Raw genomic sequence first — 14,687 nt, 5'->3', positions numbered from 1 at the left:
CCCTCTGACGTCAGCGCTGACGTCGGGGAAGATTTCCGATCGGCTGTGTGAGCGGCAGGGCAGTCGGAGTAGAAAATGAGCCTCGCAGCTCGAGTTATATTTAACCCCACGGGTCCCCCATCGTCCCCGTTCAGCTCTCTCTCCTGTGCACTCCCTGGTAGTACTGCCCTGATGGCGGCCCTGCGTGTGCTAGCTGCAAGGCCTTCGCGTGCCACAGGTTCGCCATCGCTGGTCTAGGAGCTTGCATTTTCTCTGTTTTGTTGGGATATCAGGTACTTTTTTGGAAAGTCTTATTAATGTATACTTATAGATTGCTGCTTTTGCACAAAAGTGCCACTGAACACTTCATAAATGATAATACAACAAGAGGATAACTTTGTTTAAAAGGTAGGTAGTCTAGGTGGGAAAATGAATGTTTAGGTCTTTGTGTTTAAAGAGCAGGGAGAGCTGGTGCATGGTGGGAGAGAAAGAAATGTTGCACATGATAATGGAGGGGAGGAAGGGAGAGATGCTACATGGAGGGGAATAGAGAGATTTGACCCAGGGCACAAAGCAGGGAAAGAGAGAGATGGTAGACGGGAAAAAATGTTGGATATAGCAGTGGAAAGAAAGGTACCGAGATGGAAGATGGATGATGAGCACAGAGAAAGAAGCAAACATCAAATGGGCCGGAGGCCCTGGTGAGTGAGTTAACAGATGACAAACAGAAGCCAGAGCCCAGGACCAACATGATTTGAATAATAAAATGACCAGAAAACAAAAGGTAGAAAAAATAAGGTAGAAAAAATAATTTTATTTTGTGTTTACAATATGTCAGATTTGAAATGTGTATCCTGCCGGAGCTGATGTTAGACAGCAAGTGTGAGCTAGAACCTAACAGAGAGAAGAAAAACTGCCAGTGAGAAAAAATTCTGTATATATTATAGTACAGTATTTTATAAAATGCCTGATAAACACACAGTCTTTTATTTAAAAAAATTATGGCATTATAAAAGAAGAATGTATATGGCCAGTAGGAAAAAAGTAGGTGATGATGCCCTTGTTGCTTGACTCCGGGAAGTTAGTTCTATTTTGGAATGGTAGATTCGCTGTTTAGCTATTAGTGACTTTTGTAGGGTTTTGTATTACTTCACAAACTGTCTGGTGCTGGACCTTGGATTTAGATTTAGCTTAAAGCAAGTTACCAGGGCCAGCTCAAAGGATTGTGGAACTCTGAGCCAGCTTTTACATTGATGCTCCACCACACCCCCACAATCTGGTATCTCTCTCCTGTGATCTACTATTCCCCTCCCCCCCCCCCCGCAAGTGTCCCCCCTCCTGATGGACCCCCCTGTCACAGGAATTCAGGGCACTGATGATAAAGGGTGCCAAAATCCCAGTCCAGCATCTATCCTTCTAGAAGTTTGAAGGTAAATTGTACTGGGAATTTAGTGCCTTTTATCACCAGCACCCTGGACCAGGGTCTCACCTGGTCCATAGGTTGAGCCAGCCCTGAAAGTTACATTCAGATACAGGAAGTAGTATTCTGCCCCTGGAGGGCTTATAATCTTTTTGTACCTAAGGCAGTGGAGGGTTAAGTGATTTGTCCAAGAGCTCAAAGGAGTTAGAAAGATGTTATATTAAATCCTATTTCTCCCATTCGCTCTCTCTTCCTACTCTAGCCACTAGGTACAACTAGTATATATTCCAAATGCCTTTGGTAACTTAACATTAAACTAAAGGCCAGCAGATTTGAAGCCTGGTGCCACTTGACAACCTACCAAAAAACTGGTAGTTGCCAGTAACCATAGGATTTCTCTTACAGTGCAGCTGAACATCACTGTATACGTGGTCAATAGAAAGATGCTGGACAGAGGATTAGGGCTGATGGGGAGCCAAGTGTTAAAGTATCTGTATACATTGCCTGAATACTCTGTTTTATATGTCATTATGTTTTTGTACATTGTTTTAGTTTTTTTGACACATAATTCCCTGGAGTGTATTCAGTGTATATATTATCAGCTGCAGAGAGCCACACAGAGAAGGGGGACTTCCCTGTTGTGTCCAGAAATGCCCCAGTGCCCTTTTACTCTGGATATAGGTGTTGTCCCCCACCTCAAGGATTTTAACTTGCTCTGGCTCCTCCCCAGTATAACAGATGTCACCAACTGCTTATGATTTAAATACAGGATATACTCAAATACAAACTGAGATTTGGGGGGCCAAAAAATGGCCAAAATGGGAGGGTCTCAGTTTATATTGAAGTCCTCCCTAGCTCTGCACCACCCCGTGCCCCTCCCAGATCCACTACAGGCTTCCTGCGGGCCTGCCTTAATCCCTGGTGGTCTAGCAGTGAGCTGGAACAGGAGGGGCCTCTCCTGCATCCTGACCCGACCAGTTCTGCTCCAGCCCACCTCCCTTCTGTCCCCCAGACCCATTCACAGCCTACCTTTTACACCCTTGTGGTCCATAGGTAAACTAGGGCAGGACTGATGTTCCTATGCTCCTGCCTGTTAGGCTGTGGCTGGGACTGTCAGGCTAGGGCTGCCAGGCTGGGATAGGCTAGTACAGATCACTTCAGGAAAAATAAGATTTCTTTTTTGGGGGGAGTGGAGGGGAAGGAGAAAGAGCATTACTATATTTGTATATAAACCCTTGGTTTGTATTTGAGTCAACCCTCTTTTTTTGGAGGTAAAAAAAATGTTACCTCGGTTTATATTCGAGTATGTATGGTACTTTCCTTTTCAAATTTGAGCTCAAGACTAGCTACACATGAAACTGCATTTGTTAGCTCCAACCCTCACAATGCTTACAGTTTATCTGGATCTCAAGCCATGGAGGGTGAAAATGACTTGGCTATAGTCAGAAGGAGTGTCAGGAGAAGAAGTGAGATTTGAACCCTGATTTTTATCCTCCTGCTCTAACCATTGGGCTGCACTTCCACTCCAAACATAGTGACATAGTACTCAATCAAATCATTCCAGGCAGCCCAAAATTCAGTGATCGGAACTTTGTTTAGGTTGGGGCGACGAGAACACATGACAATATTATGTGAGTTTGTATTGGTTGAAGTTGATTCGCTTTAAGATATTGCTAACCGTTTATATGTGCTTACATAACTTGGCTCCAAGACATCTTGTTGAGAGCATTCTACCTCGTGTTCCGTCTCGTCCACTTCGATCTGCAGAACAATTAGAACTGCAAATTCCATCTGTAAAAGAGCTGAGGCTAACATTGTCTAGAGTTAGTATATTCCATTGTATAGGGCCTAGGGAATGGAATAACCTCCCTGAGTACATTCGTCGGCAACAAAATATGCAGAATTTTAAAAGACTGCTTAAACGGCATCTTTTTTACCAGGTGAAATACAGGGTGGTTTATGAGGAAGAGATAATGACAGTAAGGTGTTAGTCGCCTATGTATTTTATTGTTTGTATTTTTGCTCCGTTTGTAGGTATATTTATTGTCGATCTGGTATGCATCTTTGTATGTATTTTGGGGTAAGGGCAGGATATAAATAAATAAACCAAACCAAACTAGTTCAAAAGAGATGAACTGGCCAAGAGGATATCCAGGGGTGAAATGCCATGAATGAGATCCTCATAGGGTGGGGTGACAGGGAAAGAGTGAATGGGGTCCATGGTTGGGGTTCACAAATGTATACTGGCCAAGGGCTAGTCTGCATGTTTTTTTACTTAGGACCATTTATATAATCCAGTGTATTCGGTGTTATTTTCATGCAGGCCAAGTTGCGACTGGAGATGGAGATGGAACGGCTGAGGCAAACTCATTGCAAGGAACAGGAGAGTAAAGATGAGGAGGTGGAGGAAATCCGGCAGTCTTGCCAGAAGAAGGTACACTCTGTTTCTGTTTGTCCTATACTTGCCAGGCCTTAGTGCTTATTCTTCTGGCACCTACTGAGGAGCATTCTCACATCTATAAAAGGACATTAACAACATAGAGACAGTTAAAGGAGATCCATCAGTAAGGTGCAAGGCTGAACTGTAAGCCATACATGGAGAAACTGAGGGAGCTAAAGATGTACTCTAGTAGAAAAAAGGGAAAGGGGATATATGATACAAAAATTCAGATACAGTAGAATCTCAGTTATCCAGCACCCACGGGGATTGTTGCATACTGGATAACTGTTTTTCTGGTTAATTGAAAGTGTGTTAGAAACCTTGTGTAACACACTCTCAAATTCCCTGCTCCCCCCACCCACCCCCTTTGAAGCACCAGAGCAGCAATGGTCCTGAGCCACAAAGTCCTCCTCCCTCCTTCAAGCCCCAAAGTGGCAAATGTAGGCGGTGGTCCTGAACTGCGAACATGACATGGGAACAAATTTTTACCCGTTCCCAAGGGAACTCATTTTCCTGTTCCGTTCCCACAAGTACTTTTCCTGTCGCTGCCCCATTCCTGCAAGTTCTGTCCTCCTCTGCACAAGCCTCGAAAACTTTAAAATCATAAGTGTTTGAGGCTTGTGCAGTTAAGGCAGAGCTTACAGGAATAGGGACAGCGCCAAAACTCACGGGGAGGGGACAGGGGAATTGAGCTCCTGTGGGGACAGGGACAAATTCTCTACCAGGAATTCCCTCACTCCCTTCTTCTCTCCCTTCCTTATCCGAGTGCATCCGGTCAGCAGGAGGCAGCCTCAAAACAGGCCAGCCCTGGCAGGGCCTTTCCTTTGAGTCAGAAATGACGCATCAGAAGAAAGGCCCTGCTGGGGCTGGCTGCAAGCAGCCTGTTTTCAAGCTGCCTCCTACTGACCAGCTGCGCTCTGATAAGGAAGGGAGAAAAGGAAGGCTCGAGGGAGTTCCCGGCACAGGTCCGCCGCTTCTTCTGCTACTTCGGGGCTTGAGGGAGGAATGCTTTGTAGCTCGGGTCCGCTGTCGTGCTGGTGCTTCGGGATAGGAGGGAGGGGGGTTTGTAGCTACTTTGGGGCTTGAGGGAGGATTTGTGGCACAGGACACTGGATGCTGCCACTGGTGCTTCAGGGGATATTTTTTTTCCCCACTGGCAGTTTTTTTGCCGGTTGTATGAGAGTCCCAGTTAACTGAGACCCAGTTAACCAAGACTCTACTGTATCTAACAGGCTTCAGTAAATTTTAAGAAGAATGTATTTTCCATAGAATGTCAGGCACCGTCACGAATAGCTGGAGGGAGGAAGATTCAAAACCAATATGAAAAAATACCTTTTTTTCCCCCAAGAGGTAATAGATACCTGGAATATACTTTCAATAGAAATAAGAGCACGGATAATGAAATAATGCAAACATAACATGCATGGTATAGAAACAAAGGAATCAATTCTATAACTTGACATCTCCAGTTAGATCTGCTGATACTGCACACTGAGCACCAGTTTTATAATGACATCTGTGCATCAAGCTGCTGTAGACCCAGACCAATGACAATTTGGGTGCCTCTATTCTGTATGTGTAAAAGTTTGGATACATACAGAAGGTACTGCTGAGGTCTTTAAGATCCTTTGAATGAAGAATTTCTTTACAAAATGCATATCCATAAGACTCCGTTGTGTGTTTAGTGCTTGAATAGTGGGTCTTTGGACTTATATAAAATACTGAGCTGGTTTGAATTTGTAGACCCAAACTGGCATGCCTGTGTTTAGGCATGAACATTTATGCCAGATCAATAGCAGGCATAAATGGGCATGTCTAAGTGGGCTCATGTTACACATAATATTCCTCCAAGAAACACACCTAATGCAAAAGCATGATCATTTGATACAATATAAACATTATCAATCTATATATTTAGCATGTAACCTCTTAGCTATGAAAATAAGGGGCGTGGGTATTCTTTTCTCAGATACCAGAAACCTAAGATAGGAGAACAACTGGACTTTTCCTGCACTGTGTATAGAAGTTTGTGTTACTGTAACTGCTACTGAGGCCTTCTCTCTGTACGTCACTGTTGATGTGGCAAAGGGAAGCCCTGGCAGGGCAGACCGCGAACAAGCCTGTTCAGAACTTGCATCTGCTACCTGTCCACCGCCGCTGCTGCTGCTGCATTAGGAGACCCAATGGTATGTCAGATCTTGGGAGGAGGGTGTCGGTTGGGAAGTGCTGCACAGGGGGATGGGAAGGATGGAAAGCAGCTGCACAGGAGGAAAGGGAGGGAGGGAGGGACAGAAAGCTGCTGCACAGGGATGAAAAGAGGAAGAATTGTTGGACATTGGGTGGAGGAGAGGAAAGGGAATGCCATAAAGAGTTAGAAAAGTGTGAAAGGGAGAAATCCTGCATATGGTGGAAGGGAGGGAGACATTCATGGAGAAGAGAGAGAGAGAAATGTTGGACAGAGGGTGGAAAGAAGGGAGAGCTGCTGCATGGTGGGAGAGAAAGAAATGTTGCACATGATAATTGAGGGGAGGAAGGGAGAGATGCTGCATGGAGGGGAATAGAGAGGTTTGACCGAGGGCACAAGGCGGGGAGAGAGAGAGAGATGGTAGACAGTGGGAAGGAAATGTTGGATATGGCAGTGGAAGGAAAGGTACAGAGATAGAAGATGGGTGATGAGCACAGAGAAAGAAGCAAACATCAAATGGGCAGGAGATCCTGGTGAGCGCGTTAACAGATGACAAACAGAAGCCAGAGCCCAGGACCAACATGATTTGAATAATAAAATGACCAGACAACAAAAGGTAGAAAAAATAATTTTATTTTGTGTTTACAATATGTCAGATTTGAAATGTGTGTCCTGCTGGAGCTGGTGTTAGACAGCAAGTGTGAGCTAGAACCTAACAGAGAGAGGAAAAGTCATTTTGTTTGTTTATTTTGTTTACACCACAGCACCAGCGTGGGATTGGAGAGGGCAAAGGGTGGGTGAAGAGGATACAAAATAAACTAGCTGGAATGTTTGGGAAAAAAAAACCACACCAAAAAAACCCACACCCAATTGGACAGGAAAATTGAATCGAAAAATCAATTCAATTGGCTGAATCGAATCAGGCAGCACCGTTCCACACTGTGCTGGGGGAAGGGACAGAAGGGAGGCAGCAAAGCACTCTGCTGCAGCCTATGCCCAGTTTTAACCCCCTGCCTCTGTTGTGCCTTGTGTGATCATACTGCCTGCATATACTTTGCTACGGTCCTATGTATGCCCCCTTGTATTTATACACTATCTTATATAAGGGTACATAATGCAATTATGTGCATAACAGCCGATTTTCTTGACACACATGCAAATATAGAATTGCCTTGCATTTTTCATACTCAAGTAGGCACTTATAGAATTGTTCAGGGGATTTAATGCACATAAAAGTAGGTGCTCAGAAAACAGTACCAACTTTTACATGCTAAAGAATTGGTGGAGCAGAGACAGCCTTGGCCCTTATGCATTTATTTTATAAATTATGTACGAGGCCTTCTTTGCAGCAGGTGTAACTTTGAGTTAGTTGGGGGCTTTCAGAGAGATATTTTGTAGTAGGACACAGATGCATTCGTTGCCTTTATAAAATAGGTAAAACATCTATGGCCATGTGTTTTTCCTGCCTAAGCATGCTGTTGTAAAATTATCTTCAAAGGGACCTAAGTAGTAGAGCAGGGGTGTCAAAGTCCCTCCTCGAGGGCCACAATCCAGTTGTTTTTCAGGATTTTCTCAGTGAATATGCATGAGATCTATTTGCGTGCACTACTTTCATTGTATGCTAATAGATCTCATACAAATTCATTGGGGAAATCCTGAAAACCCGACTGGATTGCGGCCCTGTGGTAGAGGGAAAATGAAGTCCACAGAATAGGTAGACTGGATCTGTAAACCACCTAGATCTGTCTGTCAGACAAGGTGGTATAGAAAGTTTTAATATACATAACCATCTTCTGTACTTTCTCTAATTAAATAAGGCTGGATTTTTTGCCCACAGCTGAAGCAAATGGAAGTGCAACTAGAGGAGGAGTATGAAGATAAGCAGAAGGTCTTGAGAGAAAAGAGAGACTTGGAGAGCAAGCTGTCTACAGTCAGCGACCAGGTACAGTCTAGAACAGGAGTGGGCAACTCCGGTCCTTGAAGGCCGGAAACCAGTCGGGTTTTCAGGATTTCCCCAATGACTATGCATGAGATCTGTTTGCATGCACTGCTCTCAATGCATATTCCTTGGGGAAATCCTGAGAACCCAACTGGATTCCAGCCCTCAAGGAAAACCTGGAATCTAGAAAACTATTTACAGCTGAAATCACAGAATGAATATCTCTAATCAGTTTCATGTGACAGGTGCATGAGGATGGGAAAGATCAGGCCTGAGAAATGCATTGATAGGCTCTGAACTACATCTGACTTTTAAAATTTGCCAGAATACAAACAGCACAAAATCTGTGTTGTATTTGAATGTTCTGTCCATGTTCCATCCAAGTTCTACCCCTGCCTATGCTCATGCCCAGTAGCATTGTATGTGCCACCAAAACATGGTGCACATTTTTCCACCGGTCAGTATTTTATGAGGTAAATAAACAAAAATAATCACAATTTATGCGCATTTCTGATGTCGAAGACTAGGTGGCGCCTTATACGTTTACTGCCTATGTGTCTATATGAGTCTCTTGTAAATGACTTGGGGCTTATTGCAGCTCTGCCCTCAGGAATGTCTCTGCACAGATTGCATAAAAGTAAGCGCACTCTTTCCATGTGCCTGCTTTTAACATGCATATAGTGCTGAGCAGTTTTATAAGAGCCTTTTTCCCAAGAATAAAATATGCTTTCCAAGCAGAAAGTGCCTTGACCCCATTGAGCACACAAGTATGTGAGCACTTTCTTTGGACCAAGTGTACATACGTGCTTGAAAATTTGTGCACCACAGGAGCTGGTTCTTGGTGCCTGTTTATAAAGGCATCTGCATTGCCTTTATAAAATAGGTACCTTGTAGGAACTTTGATTTAAGGTTCCCTTTCATGAAGTAACCCCCATTATGTCTAGATTCACTTTTCTCACAGAGCCTGAGCCAGAGTCATAGGCTCTTTACTCATATCATTTTTACTGGTATGAAGCTTTTCTTTTAGTACTTTTTTTTCTTAACTAATGGTTTAAGTTTATTGAAAGCTTCTATAACACTATGATTGACTGGGGAATCAATTCAGAGCAGTTTACATGATCTTCTGTAATGGTGTTATAATACATGAGCTTCTGTAAAGATGTTGCAATACAGACTTAGTGTTTTTTTTAGATGGTTTTCAATACAGACACAGTAAGTTTATTGACTGTTGACAACCCTGCCAACAGTAAACTAATAAGCATTTAAAATTCACTGGCCTGATGTGTCCAAATTAAGCCCTTTTCAGGGACGTTTTCTTGTTTCATCAGTTAGTTTCTCCAGTATCTGGAGAACAAGCAGTTGGCACATAGATGCAGAAATCTTATGTTTTCTGCAGCCAAGAACAGGAAGGGGTGGTGCCACTTGTAATGGGTAGTGAGAGACTTTTGACTGATCTTCATGGCTACATTCTGCCTTTGGAAGGAATCAGTAATTTGTGCCTTCTTAAGTGTCACAGTAAATACAAACATTTTATATCCAAATTCCACACTTAATAGTCTTATAATATCCATTTCAGAATTATATCCTCCTCCCCCCTAAACAATCACAATATCTATACATAAATATCTATAATTACCCCATATCAGTTATTCAAAATTCCCACCCCCCACCTTCCCCCACCCGGATGTACATATTTAAAGGAAAAACACTATTTAAGCATTGCAATATTTTGCTAATGGCTCCCAAATCTCCTGAAACTTCTTAAAATTTCCTTTCTGAATGGCCAATGTCCTTTTCTTGATCAATAGGTTGGACAGCGGGACTTTGAAACAGAAAAACGTTTGCGGAAGGACTTGAAGCGGACCAAGGCTCTGCTGGCAGATGCTCAGATCATGCTAGACCACTTGAAGAACAACACTCCCAGCAAGCGGGAGATTGCACAACTCAAGAATCAGGTCTCTCTGAAGACTTCTGGTCCTTCTTGATTGTTGCTCTGACTGGTCTGTAAAGGTTCATATGGTGCCATCATTTTCTCATTTCTGTTCTTTTTATAGTTGGAGGAATCTGAATTTACCTGTTCAGCTGCAGTAAAGGCAAAGAAATCCTTGGAAGTAGAAATGGAAGATCTGCATTTGCAAATTGAAGACATTTCTAAAGCCAAAACAGCTGTGAGTAGCCACATATGCCTAGGCCGTAAGTGCCCCTTCCTTGGCTAGGAGTAACCAGTGTACCAAAGTCATCACTGCAGGTGGCAATACATTGGCTGTGGGTAGGTGTATGTGCAGTCCTCATATTATCTGTTTTGCTGTCTTCAATTTACATAACATAGCAAAATTTCTTATATACTGCAACTACCTCACGGTTCTGTGCAGTTAACAAAAATTAAAATACAAGTATACACGGTATAAACACAATTAATTAATTAATTAATTAATTAAAATATTTACCAAATAGATCAGTCCTCATAAATTTTCTAAATACCAAATAAGAAGTAGAGATAGAAAGATACATACTACTTTGTTTATCCCATAATGCTGTCTGATACGCTAAGATCTTACTAAAGAAGCGTTTATAAACACATCCTTTTACAGAAGGAAAATCAAAGAGCCGAAGATCACGTAGATGTTTTCTATTGGCAAATATAAAATGATCCATGGGATAACTGGGTAATAACCCACTGAGAGCCTTGAAACAGATACGGCCAAACTTAAAAATCACTCTTGCCTCTATTGGCAACCAGTGCAGCTTATGGTAATACTCCGTCACATGATCGGATTGTTTCAGTCCAAAAACTAAACACACAGCAGTTTTCTGGATAATCTGCAACCTTTTTTGATTTTTCTTGGATATCGAAAGATAGAGCACATTACAATAATCCTGAGAACAAGAGATTGAACCAGCAATTTAAATGAGAAAAAGTCAAAATACGACTTAATTGTTCCTAGTTTTCAGAGTAAGAAATAAGATTTCCTAACAAGAGAGTTAATGTGGAAATCAAAAGAGAGTTTGCGATCAAAATATATTCCCAAAATTTTTACAATCAGCAGGATAGAATAAATTGTGCCATTCAATCTTATTGAGTTGTCTTTGATCGTATCAGATGGAGAAGCCAAGTAAAATGTTGTTTTATCTGGATTAAGCTTTAACCTGAAATCTTTCATCCATGTTTCAACAACCTCAATTGAATAAATAATAGTGTCCTTTGTAAGAGCTGTTATAGGTATCAGTATGGTAATATCATCCATATGGCTATATAATTTTACAGTAGAGATTTTCATCCAAGTAAATTTCTAGGAAGTCCTGTGATAGGATATTTTTAGCTTGTCTACACCTTATCCCTGTGCTACCTCCCATAGTCTTAGGCAGTGCAGCAGTTCTTCCAAAGCTGAGTTTTGCAGGAGTGATATGCTCAGTATCCAGAAAAGAGTGGGGGCCTGGTATAGTGCCAAGATTCCCAGTGTATGCCAAAGCATATAATCCCTGATGTGTTGACCTTGAAATGGTTCATTGCCCTCTCACAGCCCTGGGAAAGGAGATGGCTCAGGATAATGGGGAAATGAAAGAATCTCTGATGTGCAAAAGAACCCTATTTTGCAGATGTCGTCATCTTTAATTCTGAAGTGAATTTTACCAAATGGTTGTTGGAACATTTGCCAAGAAATGCTGCCTTTGGATTTGAGCTAGCATTTGTTTCAGTAAATCTGTGTTAAAATCATGCCTGCTTCTTGAGCTCTGAGAGACATTTTACCCTATCCTCCTCCTTTAGTTCTTGAGGGTTGTCCCAGTTGAGAGCCTGGGGACTGTGAAAGGGCCTCTCTGGGGGGCCTATTAATCGGCATCAACATCAGACAGGCTGCTGTCAATCCCGGCTTGGTTTTCTATTTAAAACTGAGAGGTTGGTAAAAGAATTCACAAAATAAAATACAGAAGGAACAAGAGAAATGGAAACCCCAAATTTAATTTCACAGTGGCCTGAAATATCAATTGCACATAATCCCTATAGCTACAGGGAAGAATAGGTCAGTGGAGAAGGGGATTGCAGGCCATCAATCGGCCCTAATTCAGTGACCTTGACAAGAAAGCCTGAGCAGAATATCATGTTGAGAATAGAATGCTAGCCATGATTAATAAAGAACAGTATTTCCCATCATCAGCAGTTTTGGGTCAAATAACTCAAATTCCTTAATTATGTTATAAAAATGTTAGAGAATTCTATTTTAATTTAAAAGAGACTTAATAAATTTAGTCCATTAGAATTTTCCCCCCTTCCTCCTGATGTGGTAATAAGATGGATGGCTCTGTGCAACAGCTCAAGAACTCATTTTGATTTGAAATTATGTGCTAATAAGATTCATTAAGTTTCTTAAGGCTAGTACTTTGGATTCTGTGCTAAGTCCCCCACTTCCCTAATTATCTAGCCAGTAGTTGAGTCTTAAATGAGTAGGGGGGGAGGGGGCAACATTCTTGTTCTTATAGAGTTGCTACAGGGCTGGACTGTAGAGGTAGGCTGCTTATCTGAGGTGAGCATTTTTTCTGCATAGGCTGCATTATGATGTCATCAGCCATTGTTCTAGGTGCGTTCTTATGTCACTGGGCTCTGGTCCAGCTGTATTATGATGGCATCAATCATTAAAATTGTGGTGCAAATGGTTAATGACTTAAAGATGCACAAATAGGTTTGTCATGCTCCTAAAGTTGTACAGCATTGATCTAGGCTTGGCTGTAAGCAGTCCAAATGCTCTCTGTCTCCCAGGCTTTGTGAAGGAGCGTCTGCAGATCTTCAGAAATGAGAGGAATGAATGAGCATTTTGCCCTATATAAAATCAAAAGTCTGCTGTTATTGCGAAAGACATGGAATGTTGCTACTCTTTGGAGATTTCACACAGAATGTTGATACTATTTAGGGTTCCAGAATCTTGCTACTCTTTGAGATTCTATTTAGAATGTTGCTACTCCTTGGGTTTTGGCCAGGTAGTAGGGACCTGGATTGGCCACCGTGGCTACTGGGCTTGATGGACTATTGGTCTGATCCAGTAAGGCTATTCTTATGTTCTTATATGTTTAACTGATAGAAGAAGCTCCACAGGATCTTGGTGTAGGACCATAGTATGATATCTGCACAGGGCACAAGGGAGGCAGGGATGCCAAATTGCACACACTTGGCCAGCATCTCCCCTTTTTCCTCCATTTCCCCTAAATACATCTATCATGCTCCTGCAAGCTCCCCTTCCGAAGACCTCCTTCTTCCCAAAAGGTCCCCCCCGGGCTTACCTGAGGAATACACTGGTGATGTAGGGTAGGGTGGGTAGCAGCAATCTACAGGGGATTGCTGCTGCTCACCCATCCCTAAACCACCAAGGCTTTCCTCAAGTGGGCCTGGGGGCCTACAAGAAAGTGAGTGATGCTCTTTGGGGTTAGGAGTCTTCTTCCTGGGGGGCTGCTTTCAGGAGGGGAATGGATGCACTTGGGGAGGTGAGGATGCTATGATGGATGAGTTGCATAGGATGCAATTATAACTTCATATGGTTCTGTCTTGGAGAATATCAAAGCAGAGAAGAGAAGGAATTTTAATAATAGATGTTCTGAAGTCATGTGGTTTACCACCACCACCTCCTCCTCCTACAATTTATCATTTCTATAAATCTGAAAGGTGTATGCAATGATGTACATTCAACATGTAAAAGACAGTCCATGCACAGAAGAGCTTACAATTTAATTAGGACAGACACAGGAAATGGGACAGATAGTGATTGGGGAGTTTCTTGCAGAGAAATGATAGAATTGCCATAGGTATCTTATGGTGAGTTGGTGTTAAGAGTTGAAAGCAGTCTCGAAAAAGTGGGCTTTTATCTTGGATTTGAATACTGCTAGAAATGGAGCTTGATGTATTAACTCAGGCAGTCTGTTCCAGGCATATGGTGCAGCAAGATAGAAAGGACAGAGTCTTGAGTTGGCAGTGGAAGAGGAGGGTACAGATAAGAGGGATTTACACGATGAACTGAGTTGGGGGGGGGGGGTGCCGGTCATAGCATAGGGAAAGATAAGTGAGGAGAGATATTGAGGTGCTGCAGAGTTACTGCACTTGTAAGTTAGTAAGAGGAGTTTGAACTGTATTTGTAAATGGATGGGGAGCCAATGAAGTGACTTGAGGAGAGGAGTATTGTGAATAGGGCAGCTCTGGTGGAATATAAGTCGTGTAGCAGAATTTTGAACAGATTGAAGGGGAGAAAGATGGTTGAGTGGAAGACCTGAGAGAAGGAAGTTGTAGTAATCTAAGCAAGAGATGATAGTCCAGATAAAGGTTTTGGTAATGTGCTCACGGCATGCTCGTTTCTTAGTATTGTCTAAAGAAAATGAAAGTACATCTATCCATTAAGTATTTTCTTTATAAATTTATTCATTTGTTACAACAAATAAAACTAGGAATATACACTAATGTAGAACAAAAATTATTACATAAAAGAAAATAAACCTTTCAATTCCAAGTCCACATTATTGGGACTGTAACATCACCCGAAAGATCACATACATAAAAGGTAATTTAAATTATAACTTCTGACAAGCAGGCAATATATCCATATTCCTTTCTTTATCACTTCTTATCAACCTCTACAATAATCTCAGGTAATTTATCTACTTCAGGTTTATCTTGTAGGAAATTTTCCAACTGAGATGGATCAACAAAAATGTACTTATTACTCTCATATGTAACCAAACATTTGCA

The 14,687-nt window shown here is 42.1% G+C and overlaps 1 protein-coding gene across 21 annotated transcripts in view; it reads left to right on the top strand.

Moving 5' to 3' along the window:
- MYO18A (myosin XVIIIA) overlaps nucleotides 1-14,687 on the top strand; it is a 361,012-nt gene that overhangs the window by 259,477 nt on the left and 86,848 nt on the right. For all 21 annotated transcript variants that reach the window (XM_033921174.1, XM_033921173.1, XM_033921154.1 and 18 more), the window contains 4 exons: nucleotides 3,723-3,833; nucleotides 7,862-7,966; nucleotides 9,772-9,918; nucleotides 10,018-10,131. In XM_033921174.1, the coding sequence (XP_033777065.1) occupies nucleotides 3,723-3,833; nucleotides 7,862-7,966; nucleotides 9,772-9,918; nucleotides 10,018-10,131 (477 nt within the window). The remainder of the gene's footprint in view (nucleotides 1-3,722; nucleotides 3,834-7,861; nucleotides 7,967-9,771; nucleotides 9,919-10,017; nucleotides 10,132-14,687) is intronic.

The sequence above is a fragment of the Geotrypetes seraphini genome, chromosome 15 (assembly GCF_902459505.1).
Source record: "Geotrypetes seraphini chromosome 15, aGeoSer1.1, whole genome shotgun sequence".
NCBI classification, from domain to species: Eukaryota; Metazoa; Chordata; class Amphibia; order Gymnophiona; family Dermophiidae; genus Geotrypetes; species Geotrypetes seraphini.
The sequence above is the reverse complement of the archived record's forward strand: the minus strand, read 5'-3'. Positions and strand labels throughout refer to the sequence as shown.